General features: G+C 39.9%; 2 protein-coding genes across 3 annotated transcripts in view; both read left to right on the top strand.

The window, feature by feature from the left end:
• LOC137618247 (xanthine dehydrogenase/oxidase-like) overlaps positions 1 to 9,710 on the top strand; it is a 43,572-nt gene extending 33,862 nt beyond the window's left edge. Inside the window, exons 19-28 of one of the 2 annotated variants that reach the window (XM_068348397.1) lie at positions 141 to 305; positions 1,855 to 1,976; positions 2,326 to 2,490; positions 4,161 to 4,289; positions 5,342 to 5,478; positions 6,320 to 6,407; positions 7,335 to 7,496; positions 8,156 to 8,252; positions 8,441 to 8,548; positions 9,209 to 9,710. In XM_068348397.1, coding sequence (XP_068204498.1) covers positions 141 to 305; positions 1,855 to 1,976; positions 2,326 to 2,490; positions 4,161 to 4,289; positions 5,342 to 5,478; positions 6,320 to 6,407; positions 7,335 to 7,496; positions 8,156 to 8,252; positions 8,441 to 8,548; positions 9,209 to 9,282 — 1,247 coding nt within the window. In that variant the 3' untranslated portion in view covers positions 9,283 to 9,710. The remainder of the gene's footprint in view (positions 1 to 140; positions 306 to 1,854; positions 1,977 to 2,325; positions 2,491 to 4,160; positions 4,290 to 5,341; positions 5,479 to 6,319; positions 6,408 to 7,334; positions 7,497 to 8,155; positions 8,253 to 8,440; positions 8,549 to 9,208) is intronic. The other variant, XM_068348396.1, reaches the window with a different exon arrangement.
• Positions 9,711 to 11,139: 1,429 nt separating this feature from the next.
• LOC137618246 (uncharacterized) overlaps positions 11,140 to 23,255 on the top strand; it is a 28,399-nt gene continuing 16,283 nt past the window's right edge. The window contains exon 1 of the mRNA XM_068348395.1: positions 11,140 to 11,335. The gene's annotated coding sequence lies outside the window, so the exon portion shown is untranslated. The remainder of the gene's footprint in view (positions 11,336 to 23,255) is intronic.

Raw genomic sequence — 23,255 nt, 5'->3', positions numbered from 1 at the left:
GTGTGTGTGTTTATATACATACATACATACATGCATGCATGCATAAATACCGACTTACATAAATATATACTATTATGTATGTGACTGTACTAAGAATTGGTGTTATATGAGATAAAATTCAAAATTCCATTTTTCATCAGGTACCAATGAGGGGATGATATTCATGGAAAACATACTGGACCACATTGCCACAGAGATTGGCATGGATCCTCTAGAGTTCCGCCGCAAGAACTTGATGCCAGACGGGTCCTCAAGGAACCTCAATCAGGTTGTGCATCGCCTGCGTCATGCAATGGCGGGAAATCGTAAGTCTTGAGTTTTGCCAGTTGACGATGTCTTTCTTATTCTTGATCCATTTTCATAACTGCAACGAATGCCACTGATAGGATAGTGAAAACTGTACTGTTCATTTCGTCAATTTAGGGTTACTTTTTCTTAAACCTATTTGCCATTTTTAGAGCGGGAAACTGTAGGGTTACTTTTTCTTAAATCTTTTTGACATTTAAGAGTGGGAAACTGTAGGGTTACTTTTTCTTAAATCTTTTTGACATTTAAGAGTGGGAAACTGTAGGGTTACTTTTTCTTAAATCTTTTTGACATTTAAGAGTGGGAAACTGTAGGGTTACTTTTTCTTAAATCTTTTTGACATTTAACAGCAGGAAACTGTAGGGTTACTTTTTCTTAAATCCATTTGACATCTAAGAGCAAAACTGTAGGGTTACTTTTTCTTAAATTTATTTGACCTTTTAAGAGCGGGAAACTGTATGGCATGGCTGTGTACTGTTAAGATAGTTTTTCTTATTTCCCTTAATATTTTCAGTTAAAAACTTGCTAATCTTTCCTAAGACAGCATCTATAACTTTTAAAATGCTTCCAGAAGACTGAAATTACTGCCAGATCTCTGCTCACACAGCATCTATAGCTTTTAAAGCACTAACGAATGTTTTGATGAACAGGCTGACATAAATCACTCACAGTTTATATAGGACATATCTAGTTTAATGTTTTTACTGGTCCTAAGATATTCTATATTCTTTATTAGTTACTTTTCAGTGTTTATTTATTTACTTATTTCCTTTCCTCACTGGGCTATTTCTTCCCTGTTGGACCCCTTGGGCTCATAGCATCCTACTTTTCTAATTTAGGTTGTAGCTTAGCTATTGATTGAAAATTATAATTCATGACTCATTAGTTCTTGAATATTTTCTGTTGTAACTTTAAAAAGCATAAAATTTTAAGTATTGCATGACTGATTTGAAATTTTAGTAGGCCTATTATTTGAATCATGAAAGTAATAACTTATTCGTTGATTGAAAGTAGAATAGATAAACCGTAAATGATGACGTCAGGAAAACGTTGAGATATGGTACTGGTGCGACACTTGAAATCCCCAATAACAGAACCAGTATTTAAACCTTAATATACAAAAGAAATATTGAAATCTGCATCTGTAGAAACAATATTTACATTATCACCTATGGGAACAGCATTGGAATCCCCTAAGTAATGATGAAATGGAGATCAAAGACAAGAAATTGTACTGTACTATAGTCGCTACAAAGATTCTGGGTGAAATAAGCCCCTCCCCCTGTCGACGTCATAGCCAATCACGTTGTCTCCTACACTAGCAGTGGTCATGATTGGCTATGGCATCATCAGGGGGCGGGGCTTATTTCGCCCAGAATCTTTGCAGCGACTATAGAATCCCCAAATATAGAAATAATGTATATGTTTCCAAATGTGATAGATAATACATATTGTTTAGGTTGATGACATCATATTGTCATTCCCATTTTATTTTCATGAACTTGATTATCTTTATAATTACTAACCCCATTTTGTTCTTATTTCCAGCAAATGCTAAGATTCCAAAGGCGATCACAATCACCAATAACCTGATTTCAGACATGATTGACCAAATAATGGTCAGCGCTGATGTTGATGCTAGGAAGGCTGACATAGAGACATTCAATCAGGTAGAGAGAGATAGAGATAAAGTCTGTACACTTAAGAATTCATTACAGTTTTGATAATTACTTGTTCAATTTCTCACCCTCTATTGTGTAGGTGTGGGATAGCTTTAAAGATAAGTAAACCTTAATGGTTTATTACAAATTGATGAATAAAACTTTAAGACATTAGACAGAGAACTTTAATTGGAGGGGAATTTATAAGAAGTTAGCTGCTCGTCTTTCTTAAAATAGATACGTAGTTGAGAACTTGTCTGTTTATTATTATATTATATTAATGTACAGGATACATGCAAACATATATGTGCAAGAATTCATGCTTGATGATTAAATGACGATAAATCTATCACTGCAGAATAACAAATGGAAAAAGAGAGGCTTAGCTGTGATGACCCAGATGTGGCCATACGCACCGCCTAGCGTCTACCCTTTCAGTTGCATGGTGTCGATCAATTGCAGAGATGGCACTGTCCTCATTTCTCATGGTGGAGTGGAATCCGGGCAAGGGATCAACACGAAGGTGAGAGTCAGAGGAAAATTGTGACTGCCCTGAACTTTTTCTTTCCGAGTGTTATCCCTCCAGTAAGGGATCAGTTGCCTGATGCGCCCTCTCCAGTGCATCCTATCAAAGGCATCCTCTTCCCCTAAACCTCTTCTCTCCATATCATCCTTTACCATTTCTCACCATCTAATTCTCTGCCTCCTTCTAGATCTTCTCCCCTTAAATAGGTTCCTCCTTCTTCTTTTTTCTGATTGTTATCCCTACATTAAGGGGCTGGTTGCCTGATGCGCCCTCTCCAATGCCCTCTATCAAAGGTACCCTCTTCCACTAAACCTCTTCTCTCCATAGCATCCTTCACCTTATCCCACCATCTAATTCTCTACCTCCTTCTTGGTCTTCTCCCCCTAAAAAGGGCTCTCCCAAGCCCTTCTCACTCCCTCCCCTGATTATTATTTGCAAAATGTCGTTCCTTAGTCCTTGCAGAGCATGAAAATGAGTCATTGAAAGTTCTTTGATATTGTAACATCAGAGATAACTTTGAAAATTCGGTGAAAGAAGGATCTCCATGTAATTCCCCAGCATTTCAACAAAAATTTCCACATTTAAAATATTTTTTACAGTAATAAATATCTGTAGAATGAAATTTAAATATGGTTATATCTGCTCTTAAAGATTATATGAAAGAAACCAGATGCTGATGTATTTAATGGATGTCTTAGGAAAGTTTCTTAATGAGGTAATTGTGATTAGAAAGAAGTAATTCAGATTATGTTTTGTCTGTCTTATAAACAGAATATCTATAATTAGTTGATATTTGCTTTAGAGAAGTTTTAATATGTATTACCATGTGATAGGGTGAAGTTTCATCTTGTGTTATTTTCCCCTATTAGGAAGTTTCATTTATTAACAGGAGCTTTGCTGATAGTTCAATAAATATGCATGAAACAAATGAACTGCTTTATAGTTTTAAGAGTTTGGAGGCCCCTAATGAATGGCAGAGGCAAGGGACAGTAACATTGCCCTATCGAGCAGGGCAATGCCTGAGAGACTGACCATATATACATATGATCAGCTGCCAAGCCCCCTCTCCCTCCACCCAAAGCTAGGACTAAGGAGGGCCATGCAATGGCTGCTGATGACTCATCTGATAGTATAGGCTCCCCCAACCCAGCCAACATCCTTAGCTCACAAGCATGGTGGTAAGGTTGCAGCGACAAAGAAACTAACGAATTTGAGCGGGACTTGAACCCCAGTCTGGTGATCACCAGTCAGGGACGTTACCACATCAGCCACCACAAACCTGATAAAAATACTGATAAAGATATAGTTGTCAAACGTCCTTTTTCTAACCAATCTATATGAAACTGTCTTTTAGCTTATTTTTTTTTTTTTGGTTCTACTCATCCCAATAAACTATAAATTTGTGACTGATTTTTTTTTTTTTTTATCTTTAAATTATGCTTGGCTCTCCCACCAGGTGGCTCAGTCTGCGGCATTACCACATCAGCCACCACAAACCTGATAAAATATTGATAAAAATATAGTTGTCAAACGACCTTTTTCTAACCAATCTATATGAAACTGTCTTTTAGCTTACTTTTTTTTTGTTCTTCTCATCCCAAAATACTATAAATTTGTGACTGATTTAATTTTTTTTATCTTTACATTATGCTTGGCTCTCCCACCAGGTGGCTCAGTCAGCGGCATATGAGCTGGGTATTCCCCTGGATATGATTGCAATCAAAGGCTCCACCACGCATACCAACGCTAATTCCCAGTGCACTGGTGGTTCCTTGGGATCTGACATCACCTCTTATGTAAGTGTTGCTTCTAGCACCCGTGTTTATAGTTAGTTATTATTTTATAGAAAACAAATATACCAGTCCTTTTCAACATAAGTACATGCTGTTTTGGAAGGGTGATTTGTGGTATTGCATCAAGTAGTATTGTGTTTATGTTATTTAAATTTAGGGTACATTAAAATCAACAACTTATTTGAATCATTACAATTAATTACACCTTTAGATGGTTATATCTACTGCCATAAACATATCAAATAAGATTAGTTTAAATAAAACTTCTCGATTGAAATCAATTACAATAAAAGCTACTGCTATAACTACAGTATATGGGGATAGGATAGGTGTAGGAGGAGAGGGGCCAAGGATTAGGATTTTGGAAGGATTTGGAGGGTAAAGTGTTTAAATGAAGTACAGTGGGAGGTAACATCATGCCTTGTGGGTTACCAGGAGATGATTCTCTTGCCAGCCTCCGAGGGACTTGTGTTTTCATGTTTATTCCTTTTCTGGGGCTTGTTTATTTATTTATGTTTGTCTACTTTTTGTTTTATTGTTTTATTTTAATACTCTGGATTTGATTTGTCCTGAACAATGAAAGGAGCTATCCTTTTCCACCAGGAATGCTCGTTTTGTATGTCTGTTATTTCCTCACTCGTTGTTGCAAGTTGCAACAATAAAAGAATAATGTCACACATTATTATTATTATTATTATTATTATTATTATTATTATTATTATTATTATTATTATTATTATTATTATTATTACTTGCTAAGCTACAATCCTAGTTGGAAAAGCAGGATTAATATTATTATTACTTGCTAAGCTACAACCCTAGTTGGAAAAGCAGGATGCTCTAAGCCCAGGGGCTTCAACAGGGAAAATAGCCCAGTGAAGAAAGGAAATTAAATATTTTAAGAAGAATAACAACATTAAAATAAATATCTCCTATATAAACTACAAAAAAACTGTAACAAAACAAGAGGAAGAGAAATATGATAGAATAGTGTGCTCGAATGTACCCTCAAGCAAGAGAACTCTAACCCAAACTTTTCCATATCCTACCTTCAGTGTGTGAGCACCGCCTGTCGACATCTGAAGGAGCGTCTTGAGGCTTTCAGACAGACCCTTGAGAAACCAGACATCGATTGGCCAGAGCTGGTCAGCCAGGCTTACTTCAGTGGCATCGATATCTCGGAGCGATATGTGTGAGTATTGTGTAGAGAATAGCTTAATTGCATTAAGTTTTAACGTCCTTCTTATTTTCCCCGCTTGCGTATCCCATTGTATGGGGAATTTCTATGCATTATTATGGTCAAATGATCTTACTTTACAAATTAATTCATATCTTTTAAAAAAAATGCTGATACGAATCTACCTCAAATAATAAAGAGCAACGTGTCTTGCTCTATACAGTATATAAATATATATTTCTTTTCTGTCACACTCAGCGGCCTTACCAGGCGTATGACTTCTCGGTCTCTCTCCATCCCTCGGGTAGAGGGAGAGGTAGTATTTATACCCTGGTGAGAGGGGGTTATCCAAGAGGTAAACTCAGAAACCACACTCTCCCACAGATTGCCGAATCAGCAGGTTGTAGTTAGGAAAGGGGGAAGGGTTGAATCTCTGAGATATTTTTTGACGGCTTGGGTACACTAGCTATGGGATATTTGCCTTTTTATTATCTGCTCTACAAGAACTTTGAAATGGCACTCGTATGTTGATCATTAGCATCTATACATTCTTGAAACACTATTTAGACACGATGCTCCAATATAATTGGTCTGCCATTGCCTTTACTTATGTATTTTGAAACGGATTTTCTGTCAGTGAAGTTGATACTACCTAGGTTTGAGCTAGTACAATCATACCTTAAACGTCATCGTATATTTGCATATACACACTCATTGCGTATGCATATATTTATGTACAGTATGTATTTGTCGGAGTGTAAGTGTGTATGTGTTTTGCTAATTTTCTTTAAGTATCTGTAACTGTTCTTTTTCTTCTCTCTGTTTTCTCTTTTTCACGCATTTCGTCATTCCACAGCAACACCGCAGGTGAAGTTACAGGTTACGGTGTCTTTGGAGTGGCAGTCACAGAAGTCGAGCTGGACGTCCTGACTGGACAATTTTTGGTGAGTTAGCTACACACACCCAAGTGGTTCAATGCCCAGGCAGCGAATCTCAGGGACTACGGTTCACAAAAACACCATTATTATTATTATTATTATTATTATTATTATTATTATTATTATTATTATTACTACTTGCTAAGCCACAACCCTAGTTGGAAAAGTAGGATACTATAATCCCAGGGGCTCCAACAGGGAAAATAGCCCAGTGAGGAAAGGAAACAAGGAAAAATAAAAATTTTAAGAAGAGTAACAACATTGAAATAAATGTCTCTTATATAAACTATAAAAAGTTTAACAAAACAAGAGGAAGAGAAACAAGACAGAACAGTGTCCCCGAGTGTACCCTCAATCAAGAGAACTCTAAATTAGTTAATTATTAAGGAAAAAGGTGTATGGTATACTCTCTCTCTCTCTCTCTCTCTCTCTCTCTCTCTCTCTCTCTCTCTCTATATATATATATATATATATATACACATGTATATACAGCATATATACATGGATATATATATATATATATATATATATAATGTATATATACATATATAATGTATATACATATATATGTATATATGTGTGTATACATATATATATATATATATATGTATATATATATATATATATATATATATTTATATATATATATACATATATATATATATATATATACTGTATATATGATTTATACCACAATTGATTTTAATGTACACTTTAAGCATGATATCAAAATGAATCTTTCTGATATGTAAACTATTAACTTGTAGCAGCTACGTACAACAAACACATCTCCTTTACTCTTGAGTTTTACTCTCAGTGCCAATTATCTTTTGCAGCAAAAATTGCTTTGAATTGCAAGGAAAATATTTTGCTATCATATCTATAAACAATCCCCTTTTGTGATTCCATTTTGATTACCTTCACCCAACGCAGGTCCTACGTACAGACATCCTTGAGGACGCCGGTAGGAGCTTGAGCCCCTTGGTAGACATAGGTCAAGTGGAAGGTGGTTTTATCATGGGTCAGGGAATGTTTACTATGGAGGAACCCATCTACGACCCCGTCTCTGGTCAAAGGCTGACCAACTCTACGTGGGTAAGTATTGCTTCTCTTTTCGTTTACTCTTTCCTTGTGAATTTCGAACCTGCAGGAAAACTGGGTGTTTTCTCATGTAATAAGTCAAATTGTTTCATTTTCCCAGTACTGGAAATAACTGAAAAGTAGAGAATATAATATTGAAAAGAAATTATAAAGAAAATACAATTAAATGGATAAGGTAAAAATATATAATAAACTTAGAAACAAGACTCTTTCCTTGTGAATTTCGAACCTGCAAGAGAACTGGATGTTTTCTCATGTAAATAAGTCAAATTGTTTCATTTTCCCAGTACTGGAAATAACTGAAAAGTAAAGAATACAATATTGAAAAGAAATTATAAAGAAAAAGCAATGAAATGGATAAGGTAAAAATATATGATAAACTTGGAAACAATACTCTCACAAATCTGCTCACAAAACATATTTATTCTAATTTCAAACTTCTGAAAATCAACGTATTTCAACTATACGATTAGTAAGATCACTCCACTATTTTATCATAGAAGCAAAGAGACTTCTAGAATACTGTGTGGTATTGGCCCAAGGCAAGGGTACTAGAATTAACTTAGTATTGAGTATTATGTAACATTTGGAAATAGATTCATGTTGATATTAAACTGAGGTATTATTGATGGATATTTCTTTCTTTCCTTTAGACTTATAAGCCACCTCTTGCTCAGGACATCCCAATAGACTTTAGGGTAACTCTTCTACAGGATTCTCCCAATCCACTTGGGTTCCAGTTATCAAAAGGTAAGAAAATGTTGATATTGAAATGGCTACCCAAGGAACTATAGATCGCCATCTCTGTGCTAATGTAATCTTGATCGACAGAAAATAAATTCGAATTTTTGAGTGAGAAGTGGAATGAAATGGAGATTGCATTACATGTAGATAAAGATTACGTTCTCTCACATGGAGGTCATTTTGTTGTCTTACAGTAACTGGCGAGCCCCCTCTCGTACTGGCCTTTTCTGTCGTTATGGCGCTGCGACAGGCAGTCGCGAGTGCCAGGGCCGATGGTGGCACCACCGGGTGGTTCCAGATGGGTAAGTTAGGTCGGGTCGACCTAATGTACATTTAAAAAGCTTATTATGACCTATACTGGTATGATTTTATTGATGAATTAAAAGGAAAAAAGTTTATTTTAAGGTTCAGTTTGTTTTAAGATGAATTTGTCACTCATATTCACCCTGGCAATATTTTATGAATTCGGAATTAATTCAGTTTTAAGTCATATTTTAAAATTCAAAAACATGAAACTAAATTACTCTTTCTTCTCATCAAAAGAAAATATTTAGTATTTTGTTAACTGGAAAAAGTCAAGCCTGTAGCCAGAAAACTTAAAATCAATCAATCAAGCCTGCGACAAAATATGACAGAAAAAAAAACTATACTATTAAGTAAAGCAAACATTTTAACATTAAAAAACCTTAATGTTTATTCATCAAACTAAATCATATTTTTTTTCTTATAAACATACACTTGGTCTTTTGTTAACTGGAAGAAATCAATCCTGTGACAATATATGACAGAAAAAAACGATACTAATAAGTGAAGCACATATTTTAACATTGAAAAACTTTAATATTTATTCATCAAACTAAATCCAGAAGTCAAGCCTGTGACTAAATATGTCAGAAATTTTTTACTTTTTAAGCAAATACTCACGACACTTCTTGAGCCATTCTCGTTTCTGTTGATTACAGACACACCTTTGACCGTAGAGAAACTGCAACGTCTGTGCCTCGTTGACCCTGCAAGATTGGTCATTACGACTTAACGACCTGCTTTTCATCTCAATGATACTTTAAAATTTTATGGGCTGCCTTAGCGCAAGAGCCCGTGGTCTGTCCCTTCAGTGCAGGTCGCTCTAATAGCATTAGCAGTAACACTTTGAATGAGATCTTTGTAATGGCGAACAAGACCTTAATTAGTTAACCAAGTTTGTTTACGTATTTGATCAAATTGTGAATTTTACATAGATGTGAATGTTGATTGTTGATTCTGAAGTAGTAATTCTATTGTTGTATTAGAGTTAAATAAAATTTTTAAAGATGAAAAACCATTAAAAGCTTAAGAGATTAAAGTTTATTTGTGTCTCTATTCAAATGGTTAACTTTTACAAGTTTCTTTTATTTATCTTTATTGAAATAGTGAAATATTCATGAATATAAATGTTAATGATAATTCTTGAAATGGTAATAATGTTGCGATATTAAAATTAGAAATTTATTATTAAGTCTAATGTTAAATATAAAAATATTGAATGCTGTGATTTAAGAAAATATGATTCAACATTTATACAATAAAGGCTTGATATTTAATGAATAATTACTTAGTTACCCTTTTTCCACATGCCATTTAAATATGACAGTAAATAAAGAACTGAATCTAGCAAAATATTGATTAGAAAATAGTGTTATTTTATATGAAAGTCAAGAAAAACGGTTGTGGTGGAAGAAAAACTGTTGTGGTGGCCGATGTGGTAACGTCCCTGACTGGTGAACGCTAGACTGGGGTTCAGCCCCGCTCAAAACTCGTTAGTTACTTTGGTCGCTGCAACCTCACCATCCTTGTGAGCTAAGGATGGTGGGTTTAGGGGAGCCTATAGGTCTGTCTGCTGAGTCATTAGCAGCCATTGCCTGGCCCTCCTAGCTCGGGTGGAGAGGGGTCTTGAGCGCTGATCATATGTACAGTTTTTATAGGAAATATATTTTTTTAATGTTACTATACTTAAAATATTTTACTTTTCTTTATTTCCTTTCCTCACTGGGTTATTTTCCCTGTTGGGGCCCCTGGGCTTATAGCATCCTGCTTTTCCAACTAGGGTTGTAGCTTAGCATTTAATAATAATAATAATATGGTCAGTCTCTAGGGCATTGTCCAGCTTGCTAGGGCAATGCCACTGTCCCTTGCCTCTGCCATTCATGAACTGCCTTTAAACCTTAGAAAAATATTGGTCTTCTTTTCCCTTGTCAAGGATACTGGCAAATAAATAACCAGAGTATTTAAATGCAAAATGTGGAATAAATATTTCCACACGTTTAGGTACATTATTTTTGTGCATTGGTTGTAATTTAACAATAGTTACCCTGTCTATTTCATAAAAATAGTTATATTTTTTTCCTTTTATAGATTTTTCATTATATATAGACCAAATAATTATCCGCGTAGGAGCTTTGCTCACATTTTGAGCAATCGACACATTTTGCACATCGGTAATGTTATTGCATTGGGTATGTCATTTCGGCAGCATTTTATTGGGTATATCTTTATCATTGTGTAAATTCAATACATGTCCTTCGTTTGGTACTTCTGTCAATTCAATATTTTTATCTGGTACATTTTGTTCATAGGCAATGTTTATCCATTTAATTTAATTTGATTTAATTTAATATATGGAACAATACTTAAAATTGACAGATATCAGTTTTGTTTTGGTTCATTGTTCATGGGAAAGCTATATAGCAAAATACGCTTCACAATATAAATTTATATTCAATTAGCCTAAACAAAAAAAGATTTCGTCCTTTCAATATATAATAATCAAATGAAAAATTATATCTATTTATATATTATGGACATAAATGAAGAAATACAACTGTTGTACAAAAATATTATATCCTACAAAACCGTAATGTAACCCGACAATAGATCAGCTGTCATCACAGCTGGTAGGCTTCGTATCAAGTTTATAAATGTCTATACGTCAATTTCATCTGGAATTGTGAATGTAATAAGGATTTTTGAGAATATCAGGAGAAAATAACACTTAATTCACTCAATAATCCGAGAACCACAGAGAATACAGCAATAAATATTGTGTGAAGAAGGTATGTGTAAAGTGACAGTTTATCAAATGTATCATAGAATATATGATTAAAGGGAAGCTGATAATTTTGTTTTTGTATGTAATATTTCAGTTAAAGGGTTGTTATTTAATTGTATTCCAGCCTACTGTAGGCTGTAGAGTAGTGTTGACTGCTATTCATGCAGTCTGTAAGGGCTACATAGTCATAATTTCTTGCCATACCGTAATGGGTAGCCTACCTGCAAGTCCATTTTGTAACTATTCACCTGTGCGCTGGCTTTACTAGCCTACACGTAGATACTAGGACCCACTATTACTCCTCAGTAGTATCTTCTACTTACTTAAAATAAAGCTTTAGAAGGATGTTACATTCTTAGGCTGCATCCACAGGATCTAACTTTGTACGACGGATTTTATTCGACGTGACGTCAGAAGCAGAAAAACCGAGGGTAAAGTTCTTTTATAAGTTTATAGGCCTTGTATATCAGCGGCCAGTTCCTCCGGTTACATAGAAAATGGGAATTTTCTTCCCATTTTGTCGACTGTTTTTCTGCAAAACCTTTACACAAGAATACCACTTAACCTAAACTTCCCCCAACTAACCTTACCTAACTTAAAGCTTTGTCGGTCCTTACCTAACGGTGGCTAACGATTCCTGCGACCCCCCTTACACTGCCGTATTCTTAGATGACCGTCATCACTCGTACATGTGTCCACCCTCATACATACACCCCATAAGTTTTTTTTTTTTTTTGCATGATTATTGAAGTAATAAGGCTTTACTTGTTGCTAGATATGATTTAGGGATGGGTTTACAGAATGAGTCCGACATACAAGTAACTATATTCTTCAATGTCGGTGATCTATCATTTCAGGTATTACTTACATTTTATAAAAATGTACAAGATTTACTGGTCTTGTAAGTTAACATTGAGTGTGATAGTTATAATATCAATTCCATGCAGCCTTTGGGATGTGAGAAGCGATATATATATAAAGACTGACGCACATATATGTTATACAAATAATTGAGTAACCACTGAGCTCAAAAAAACTAACGCTTATCAAATAACGTATTACCATGAATGTTAATGAAATAAAAAACTCAAAGAATATCTAACTGAATCTTTAAATGTTAATTGCAATTATTTGTTTCGTTAGGTATATACCCCTGTATGTATTTCACTTAGTGATGTGTCTAATAAATAAGATAAATTGTTACTTTAGTAATCATGTTTAATATTGTAGAAAATAAAACATTTCCTTTAAAACAACAACTCACCGTGTCAATTGACATCATTTGGATGCCAGCATGAAACCTTTATAGATTATTGCTCAATAGGAACCAAAGTTCGATTGTGGGGACACAGTTGTTCTCTTCATTTATTTATTTCCTTATTTCCTTTCCTCACTGGGCTATTTTTCCCTGTTGGAGCCCCTGGGCTTATAGCATCTTGCTTTTCCAACTAGGGTTGTAGCTTGGATAGTAATAATAATAATAATAATAATAATGTAGTACCTCGGTTCCAATTCCTTTCTTCTATCCTGCTGTCCAACCTCTCTTACCTTAAATGGTAAAAAAAAAAACTCCCTAGATTTGTTTTTAACGATTTAGCACAAATTGTGTCCTTTTACTGTATTCCTTTTATTGATTGATTTACATGAGTTGTTGAGAATTGCAAATCTATATTGTTTGACATACTTGAAATAGTTCCTTTAGCCTACTTTGTAGTGCAGTTGGGGTGTGTTCTAAAATGAAAACAAACTTTTTGTCTTGAATAAGAGATTCTTTGGTATATACTGTACGTATATACAACATCACTGCTCATGAGTATCATCGTTAGTGGATTTTTTTATTTTTTACAGTCTTATTCTTAGTAGTCGAGGGGTGTTTCATGCTCCATTTTAGAATATTCAAGAAGATTACCGGTATTTAATTACTTAGCTCATTATTGAACCAAATTGAGTGTTCAAACTCATAACCCTTAAAAATCTATCTTTTTTTTTTTTTTGGGGGGGGAGGGCAATCTTGTCAGTCTTAGCCTTCACAGGGAGCAAACTCTCTTATCATGTTATCTCTCCTGGCCAGTAATCAATGTTCATGTTGAATTAGTCTTGCAAGTGTCTGTGAAAGTTAAATCCAGTCAATTGTGGAAAGAGCAGTGTTTTGGGGTTTATTTATCCCTTTTTTTTTTTTTTTTTTTTTACATAAGTTCTTAGTAGTTAATAATGAGATGATCATGAAGTATTGTATGTATTAGATCGCAATTATTTTAGACCCTTCTGCTAAAACCTTGCAATCCCAGTCACTTCTAGTCACTCTGCCTGTGCATGTGATGCTTTAATAGTTCCCTGGAGAAATATTGTTTTTCAATTTGTTTTTGTAACTTGTAATTTATTGATGTGTCTTTTTACTGGAAAGTGTTAGGTTTTAAACATAAGGAAAATATGCTCTTAATAAAAAAAAACAGCATTCTTGATACTAATGGATATCAAAACCATACAAAGTTTATGAAAATAAAAACCATATTTCACCAGGGTTAAGACCTTTAGTTATATTGACATGTCTACTAATACTTCAGCTTGAGCTGGAATAGTCGTTGAATCGTTAACAAGGTAGTAGATAACAACAGATGGGCGATAGGCATGTGTCCTGCCCACCTGCTTGGCAGAGGAAAGCCACTTTGGGTCCATGAAGTTAAGTTGTGTTGTTGCTACTACTCTGCTTTTTGCCATCTTAGGTTTTGAATCTGTTTCCATATTCTTTGGTTTGTTAAGATTGCTTGGTGCACTTAATCAGTGGACAGAAAGCCTGTAATATGTGAAAGTGCCCCTTTAAAAGTAAAATATGAAGTAGACTTTCTTGTACTTTGGGCTTTTGTAAGGGACATTAGTCTTCCTCCTGTGATAAGTGTAGGTCATGATCTTCCCAGCAGTGAATTAAATTTTTGGTTAAGGGAGAAGCCTTAAGAGACCTTGATGGTAACTCCTAATGGGTATTCCTCGGGCTGAGTCCCTGTGGAGTACCCAGGAGGGAACAGATTATTGACCTCTACTCAGTGCGTGAATGTCTATGTAGAGGTACAGTATCTGGGTCCCCATGTTGGCTACTTGACCTCCACTCAGTGCATGACTAACTATGTAGAGGTACAGTATCTGGCTCCCCCTGTTGGACTACTAAGATTGGAGCTTGCCATAATGGCATTGGACAAAGCTCTGATTCTTGGATCTGCACTTCTTGCCTTTGGTGTGATCCCTGAATAGAGTTAAGGCAGAAGGTACCTCCTTCTCTGCTGCTGACTGTATAGCCATAACCCATGGCCTTTCTCCAGATTGTAGAGTGGCGCAACTAATGGTTGGGTGCTGATGAGTACTGTGCTACCATGATGGGGTTGTTGACCCTGGAGGACCAGGCAAAATATTGTAGGCCTGTGCTGTGTCGAGGGAAGACCATCACCTTTCTTGCTTGGTTGGCAGTAAAACAGTGGGCTAAGTAAATGCTCCTGAGCTGCAATGCAGTCTTGTCTTATATCTCATGGAAAGATGAGACAGAGGCGGTATTATCAGTGGAATAGACCTGTGCTGGATTCCATGTCACTTTCTGAAGAGCAACGTTAATGAAGTAGAGGAGAAAAGAAGTACAGTGTTGCAACGCATTAATCGACTGTGTTGTATCCTTCAAGGGCCCTGACCCTTTGAAGGTGACCATAGCCAAACCTTCTGGGTCATGTTTGATTTTAAGCTCAAGGACCTCCTTGCAATCCCAGCAAGGATCAGAGGCTACTCCTTGCTCCAGAAGAGTGCTGGTCTCGACTCTGCTTCTGCATCATTATGATTAGCTGTTGAAGGTTGTTGAGTCATCTTTCTTGCGCCTGTACAGGTTGAGGAAGGAGGAAACCTATGAGAATAATAAGAACCTTCCCGCTTGGTTCATGGGGGACTGCCTCCCACCAAGGATTGTGTCTCTTTTTTCAATATTAAACTTACCCGATAATCATGTAGCTGTCAACTCCGTTGCCCGACAGAAATCTAAGGAGGGATACGCCAGCTATCACAATACTAGAAGGGGGTGTACTTACCAGCGCCACCTGTGGCCAGGTACTCAAGTACTTCTTGTTGACACCTCCTCAATTATTTCTCTGTCGTGCCTCCGGCTAGACGTTCTGGGATACGCTTATGGTCTTCGAGTTTATTCACGCATATTTGGTGAAGTATTCTCTCTGATTAACGGCTGTCGCATTACTGGAAACCTTCTGATATTAGCTAGATAGCTTTTATTTAGTTCAGTTTAACGGTTAACGAATTTTTGCTTGTTTTTTGGATCTCCCTTTGACTACTCTTGAAAACAAAATGTCTGACATTTCGCAAGCCCCCTCCCATAGACGATGTAGGTCTTGCAATAGACGTATTCCGAAGGCCTCGGTAGATCCTCACACCGCTTGTTCTGACTGTAGGGACAGACCCTGTCAGTTAGAAAATCGATGTGAGGAATGCGCCGGACTTTCGGAATTGGATTTTGTCCGTCTTTTAAAGTATTCTACTAAGTTAGAGAGAGTTAGAGCTAGGAGGAGTTCTTCTCACTCTTCTTTATTTTCCTCATCTCATGATCCCCTTCCTGTTCCTACCCCTGTAGTGGCTACCCCCGATCCTACTGTGTGCCCTCCGCCTGATATGTCAGTGGTTTTACGTGCTATTCAGGCTTTAGGCGATAAGGTAGAGTCAGTGGTAAGTGACCATAAGTCTCTGATGGCCGAAGTGAAAGAGCTGAAGGTCAAGAGTGCAGTGGGTGAAGTTAGTGCCAGTGCTGTGACGAGTGCTAGTGTCGGTGCAGTGCCTTGTGCTAGTGTTAGTGCCAGTGTGGTGCGTGAGGATTTTTCTGTGCGAGCCAGTCGTCCTCCCAGTCCGGGACCTCTTGCAAGCTCCCAAGCCCAGGGGAGAAGCAATGTCGAAGGGCATAAGGGTTCGGCAGGCCTTGTTAGGCGCACAGAATTATCCTCAGTGGTTGCGGGCGTGTCTTCCACAGACCGTCACTCCCACTTGCAGACGATTGAGCCCGTCTTCCGCTCGTCCGCTGATCTTCTTTCTGGGAAGAAACGTTGGTCTCAGGTCTCGAGACCGCTTAAACGCAGAGTCCAGCCCGCGAGTGCTCAGCCAGGTTGCAGTCATTGGCTCAGCTCCGACTCGCCTCAGTCATCTGTCGACTGTACTCCGCCCAAGAGGAGTAAGGTTCTGCCACAACAGAGCTCGACTGTTAAGGCTTTACCTCAGTCTGCTGCCGTCTCTACTGATCCCAAGTGGTCTATGCTTCAGTCCATGCAAGCTCAGCTTTCGGACCTAATGCGTGAGTGTCGTGCTGAGAGTGTTGCACCTCCGCCTCCACCTGCACTCCTTCCGCCTGCACCCGCTCAGCCTGTGCTCAACCCGCCTGCGCTCGCTCCACCTAGTCGCAGCACCATCTGCCAGGCGTACGATGTTGAGCCACATTCTGTGTTCGCTGTTCCCAGTGTTGTTCAGCCTCAGCCTTCTTTAAGGCAACCTTCTGTTTGGGATCAGGAGGATTACTCCACTCTTCCTCCGCCTCCCCTGGCTGCTCCACCGGTGGTGCAACTCTCGGTGGAGGTACAACAACCTCTTCCACCCATGAGTCAGTCTCCTCAGCTGCTGCACCGAGCTCAACCCGTGCACCCTGATCCTGCGCCTCAGACACCTCTGCTTGCGAGAACTTTACCTTGTTCTGCGCAGCCTCGGTCTCTTCACGCTCCACTCATTCCACAGGAACAGGAACTTACTGCTCCTCCTCCGTCCACCACGGTTATTGTTCCTGCTCGTTCTGACTCTGCGGTTCAGCATTCGTATCCGATCTCTTCGCCTCATTCTGGGGATGAGGTTTCGGATGATGAGGAGGCACACCTTGATCCCTCATCAGACGTGGACGAATCCAAGCTTTCTCCACAGTCTCTTGATTTTCGCAAGGTCTTGGCTCTTCTCAGGGAGGTTTATCCAGACCATTTTGTCTCTGCTATTCCCCGCTCTCCACCATCTGAGTTTTCGCTGGGCGTGCAACTAGCTAAGTCTTGCTATACCAAGCTTGTCCTAGCTAGATCCTCCAAGAGGGCTTTTAGGATCTTAGGGGAGTGGCTGCAGTCTAAACAACATCTTGGCAAGACTTCCTTCATGTTCCCTCCAACGAAGCTCACTTCGAAAGCGAGCGTTTGGTATGCCACAGGGGAAGCACCAGGCTTGGGAGTACCTGCCTCTGCCCAGGCTGACTTCTCAAGTCTGGTAGACTCGCCTCGAAGGACTGCTATGAGGCGCTCGAAGGTGTGTTGGACCTTCTCAGACCTGGATCACTTGCTGAAAGGGATGTTTAGAGCGTTTGAAATGTTCAATTTTCTTGACTGGTGCCTGGGGGCCCTCAGCAAGAAAACCTCTCCTGCGGACAAAGATTCTGCCATGCTGTTAATGTCCTGCATGGATAAGGCTATCAGAGATGGATCGGGCGAGCTAGCGTCCTTGTTTGTATCAGGGGTGTTGAAGAAAAGGGAACAGCTGTGTTCCTTCCTTTCCGCCAGCATTACACCTTGCCAACGGTCACAACTTCTTTTTGCTCCGCTCTCGAAGTTTATTTTTCCCGAAGAGCTCATTAAGGACTTGTCTGCTGCCCTGATACAGAAGGATACGCACGATCTTGTAGCTTCTTCGGCTCGTAAGTCTAAGGCTGCCACCTCAGTCCCTAAGACTTACCGCTCCCCAGTGGCTGATACCCCTGCTACTAGGTTCATACCGCCCTTTCGTGGTAGAGCCCCCAGCCGAGGAAGCTCCCGTCCAGACTCTTACAAAGGCAAGTCCAGGAAAGGATCCAGGTCATCCAAAGGAAAAAACTGACTCTCCGCTTCTCCAGACAACAGTAGGAGCCAGACTCAAGACCTTCTGGCGAGCGTGGGAGATGAGAGGTGCAGACGCACAGTCTGTCAGTTGGCTGAGGTTCGGTTACAGGATTCCATTCTGCCTTCAACCACCTCTGACCACATCGCCCATCAACCTCTCTCCCAACTACAAAGAGGAGGACAAGAGGCTAGCATTGCACCAGGAGGTGTCGCTTCTTGTGCAGAAGAAGGCAGTGGTTATAGTCCGGGACCATCAATCCCCGGGCTTCTACAACCGTCTCTTTCTTGTGGCCAAGAAGACAGGAGGTTGGAGACCGGTGCTGGACGTCAGCGCTCTCAACGAGTATGTCACCAAGCTGACGTTCACGATGGAGACGACCAAGTCGGTCTTAGCAGCGGTCAGACAGGAGGACTGGATGGTCTCTTTGGACTTGAAAGACGCATACTTTCACGTTCCGATTCATCCAGACCCCCAACCTTTCCTAAGATTCGTTTTCGGAAAGGTCGTCTATCAATTCCAAGCCCTGTGTTTTGGCCTAAGCACAGCTCCTATGGTCTTTACCCTTCTGATGAGGAATGTAGCCAAATTCCTTCACTTGTCAAACATCAGAGCCTCCCTCTACCTAGACGACTGGCTGTTGAGAGCCTCCTCGAGTCGTCGTTGTCTGGAGAATCTTCATTGGACTTTAGACCTAATCAGAGACCTGGGTCTATTAGTCAATTTGGAAAAATCTCAACTCATTCCCTCACAATCCATCGTGTATCTGGGAATGGAGATTCAGAGTCAGAGTTTTCGGGCTTTTCCATCGGCCCCCAGGATAAGCCAAGCCCTAGAGTGCATCATGAGCATGCTGAAGAGGAGCAGTTGCTCAGTGAGACAGTGGATGAGTCTCACAGGGACTCTCTCGTCTCTAGCCCTGTTTGTCGAGCTGGGCAGACTCCACCTCCGCCCTCTTCAATTCCACCTGGCAGCTCATTGGGACAAGAGTTCGACTCTAGAAGCAGTCTCTATCCCTATCAACCAAGAGATGAAGACCACTCTCCTGTGGTGGAAGCACAACCTCCTTCTCAAAGAGGGTCTATCCTTGGCCATTCAGACCCCCAATCTTCATCTCTTCTCAGATGCATCGGACTCGGGCTGGGGTGCAACCTTGGACGGAAAGGAATGCTCGGGAATGTGGAACGAGGAACAACGATCTCTCCACATCAACTGCAAGGAACTGCTGGCAGTTCATCTAGCCCTGTTGAACTTCAAGTCCCTCCTGCTAGGCAAAGTGGTGGAGGTGAACTCGGACAACACCACAGCCTTGGCTTACATCTCCAAGCAAGGAGGGACCCATTCGAGGAGCCTTTACGAGATCGCAAGGGACCTCCTCATTTGGTCAAGAAGTCTAAACCTCTCTCTAGTCACGAGGTTCATCCAGGGCGATATGAACGTGTCAGCAGATCTTCTAAGCAGAAGGAATCAGGTCATTCCCACGGAATGGACCCTCCACAAGAGTGTGTGCAACAGACTTTGGACCTTGTGGGGTCAACCTACCATAGATCTGTTTGCCACCTCCATGACCAAGAGACTTCCTCTGTATTGTTCTCCTGTTCCAGACCCTGCAGCAGTTCATGTGGATGCCTTTCTACTGAACTGGTCCCATCTCGACCTGTACGCATTCCCTCCGTTCAAGATAATCAACAAGGTTCTGCAGAAATTCGTCTCGCACGAAGGGACACGGCTGACGCTGGTTGCTCCCCTTTGGCCTGCAAGAGAATGGTTCACAGAGGTACTACAATGGCTAGTAGACTTCCCCAGGACTCTACCTCTAAGAGTGGACCTTCTACGTCAACCTCACGTAGACAGGTTGCATCCAAACCTCCACGCTCTTCGGCTGACTGCCTTCAGACTGTCGAAAGATTCGCTAGAGCTCGAGGCTTTTCGAAGGAGGCAGCCAGTGCGATTGCCAGAGCAAGAAGGGTTTCCACTCGTAGAGTCTACCAGTCTAAGTGGGAGGTCTTCCGAAGCTGGTGTAGAGCCAATTCGATATCCTCTACCAATACCTCTGTGATCCAAATAGCTGACTTCCTTCTTCATCTTAGGAATGAGAGATCCCTTTCAGCTCCTACGATTAAGGGATATAGGAGTATGTTGGCCTCAGTTCTCCGCCACAGAGGTTTGGACCTGTCTTCCAACAAGGACCTTCAAGACATTCTTAAGTCTTTTGAGACGTCTAAAGATCGTCGTCTTTCCACTCCAGGCTGGAATCTAGACGTAGTCTTAAGGTTCCTTATGACATCTAGGTTCGAACCTCTCCAGTCAGCTTCATTTAAGGACCTTACCCTCAAGACTCTTTTTCTCGTTTGCCTTGCAACAGCTAAGAGAGTCAGTGAGGTTCATGCCTTCAGCAAGAACATTGGTTTCACAACCGAATCTGCTACATGTTCTTTTCAGCTTGGATTCCTAGCAAAGAACGAACTTCCTTCACGTCCTTGGCCTAGATCGTTCGAGATACCTAGCCTCTCCAGCATGGTAGGTAACGAACTTGAGAGAGTTCTTTGCCCTGTCAGAGCTCTCAAATATTATCTCAAGAGGTCTAAACCTCTCCGAGGACAGTCAGAAGCCTTATGGTGTGCCATCAGGAAACCCTCGAGACCCATGTCCAAGAATGGGCTTTCGTATTATATAAGGCTTCTGATCAGAGAAGCACATTCTCACTTAAAGGAGGAAGACCTTGCATTGCTGAAGGTAAGGACCCACGAAGTAAGAGCCGTAGCTACTTCGATGGCCTTTAATAAAAACCGTTCTCTGCAGAGCATAATGGATGCAACCTATTGGAGGAGCAAGTCAGTGTTTGCATCATTTTATCTGAAAGATGTCCAGTCTCTTTACGAGAACTGCTACACCCTGGGACCATTCGTAGCAGCGAGTGCAGTAGTAGGTGAGGGCTCAGCCACTACATTCCCTTAATCCCATAACCTTTTTTAACCTTTCTCTTGAATTCTTTTATTGTTGTTTTTATGGTTGTTACGGTAGGCTAAGAAGCCTTCCGCATCCTTTTGATTTGGCGGGTGGTCAATTCATTCTTGAGAAGCGCCTGGGTTAGAGGTTGTGTAGAGGTCCTTTAGTAGGGGTTGCAACCCTATATACTTTAGCACCTTGGGTTGATTCAGCCTCCAAGAGGAACGCTGCGCTCAGTAAGGAAGACGAACTTAAAAAAGAGGCAGAGTAACGGTTCAATTCGACTTCCTTACCAGGTACTTATTATTTCATTGTTATTTGAGATAACTGTTATATGAAATTTGGGATACTTGGCTATCCTTTAATCTTGTACACTGGTTTTCACCCACCCCCCTGGGTGTGAATCAGCTACATGATTATCGGGTAAGTTTAATATTGAAAAATGTTATTTTCATTAGTAAAATAAATTTTTGAATATACTTACCCGATAATCATGATTTAATTGACCCTCCCTTCCTCCCCATAGAGAACCAGTGGGACCGAGGAATAATTGAGGAGGTGTCAACAAGAAGTACTTGAGTACCTGGCCACAGGTGGCGCTGGTAAGTACACCCCCTTCTAGTATTGTGATAGCTGGCGTATCCCTCCTTAGATTTCTGTCGGGCAACGGAGTTGACAGCTACATGATTATCGGGTAAGTATATTCAAAAATTTATTTTACTAATGAAAATAACATATTTAATGAATGAAAGGTTTGTTTTCACATTGGAACAAATGTCAGATTTTGAAAATTAATTTATTTTTGTCCTAAGTATACAAACATGGGTTCTATAAGATAAACTTCCCCCCATAAACCACCTCTTAGTTCTGAGCCAAAGTTCTAAAGTGTCATGGCTTTGACAGGCAGGTGGGCAGGGCCATCCCCAATTCCCCACCTGTCATTACCTAACTATTTTGTTAACATATCAACAGCCTTTTCAGCTCACACTGAAGTATCTACTACAGTATTTTAAAAAAATGGTTTGTTTAGCTAAAAAAAATGCAAATTACTTTTTAAATTTTATGCATAAAGGGGTTTGGGGTGGAGAGGCTTGGCCTTCTTGATAAGGGAAGTAATAAGACAACATATGTCTCCTGTAGAAAAGGAACTTATTTGTCTATGTTCTCTGAAACAGTCTACCATTTGATGAATTGAATCTCTGCAAATAGTTTTGTCTGGTAGCAACCAGGCAGTTTTTCAATATTAAACTTACCCGATAATCATGTAGCTGTCAACTCCGTTGCCCGACAGAATTCTATGGAGGGATACGCCAGCTATCACAATACTAGAAGGGGGTGTACTTACCAGCGCCACCTGTGGCCAGGTACTCAAGTACTTCTTGTTGACACCTCCTCAATTATTCCTCTGTCGTGCTTCCGGCAAGACGTTCTGGGATACGCTTATGGTCTTCGAGTATTTTCACGGCTAATTGGTGAAGTATTCTCTCAGATTAACGGCTGTCGCTTTACTGGAAACCTTCTTATATTAGCTAGATAGCTTTTATATAGTCCTGATTAACGGTTAACGATCTTTTGCTTGATTTTGGAACCCCCTTTGGCTAACTCTTTGGATTCAAGATGTCTGACATTTCGCAAGCCCCCTCCCATAGACGATGTAGGTCTTGCAATAGGCGTATTCCGAAGGCCTCGGTAGATCCTCACACCGCTTGTTCTGACTGTAGGGACAGGCCCTGTAAGTTAGAAAATCGATGTGAGGAATGCGCCGGACTTTCGGAATTGGAATTTGTCCGTCTTTTGAAATATTCAACTAAGTTAGAGAGAGGTAGAGTTAGGAGGAGTTCTTCTCACTCTTCACTTTTTTCCTCACCTCATGATCCCCTACCTTTTCCTACCCCTGTAGTGGCTACCCCCGAACCTACTGTTTGTCCTCCACCTGATATGTCTGTTGTTTTGCGTGCTATTCAGGCCTTAGGCGATAAAGTAGAGTCAGTGGTAAGTGACCATAAGTCTCTGATGGCCGAAGTCAAGGAACTTAAGGTCAAGAGTGCAGTGGGTGGAATTAGTGCCAGTGCTGTGACGAGTGCTAGTGTCAGTGCAGTGCCAAGTGC

Source organism: Palaemon carinicauda, chromosome 24 (assembly GCF_036898095.1).
Source record: "Palaemon carinicauda isolate YSFRI2023 chromosome 24, ASM3689809v2, whole genome shotgun sequence".
Lineage (NCBI taxonomy): Eukaryota > Metazoa > Arthropoda > Malacostraca > Decapoda > Palaemonidae > Palaemon > Palaemon carinicauda.
This window is presented reverse-complemented; position numbering and strand designations above follow the sequence as displayed.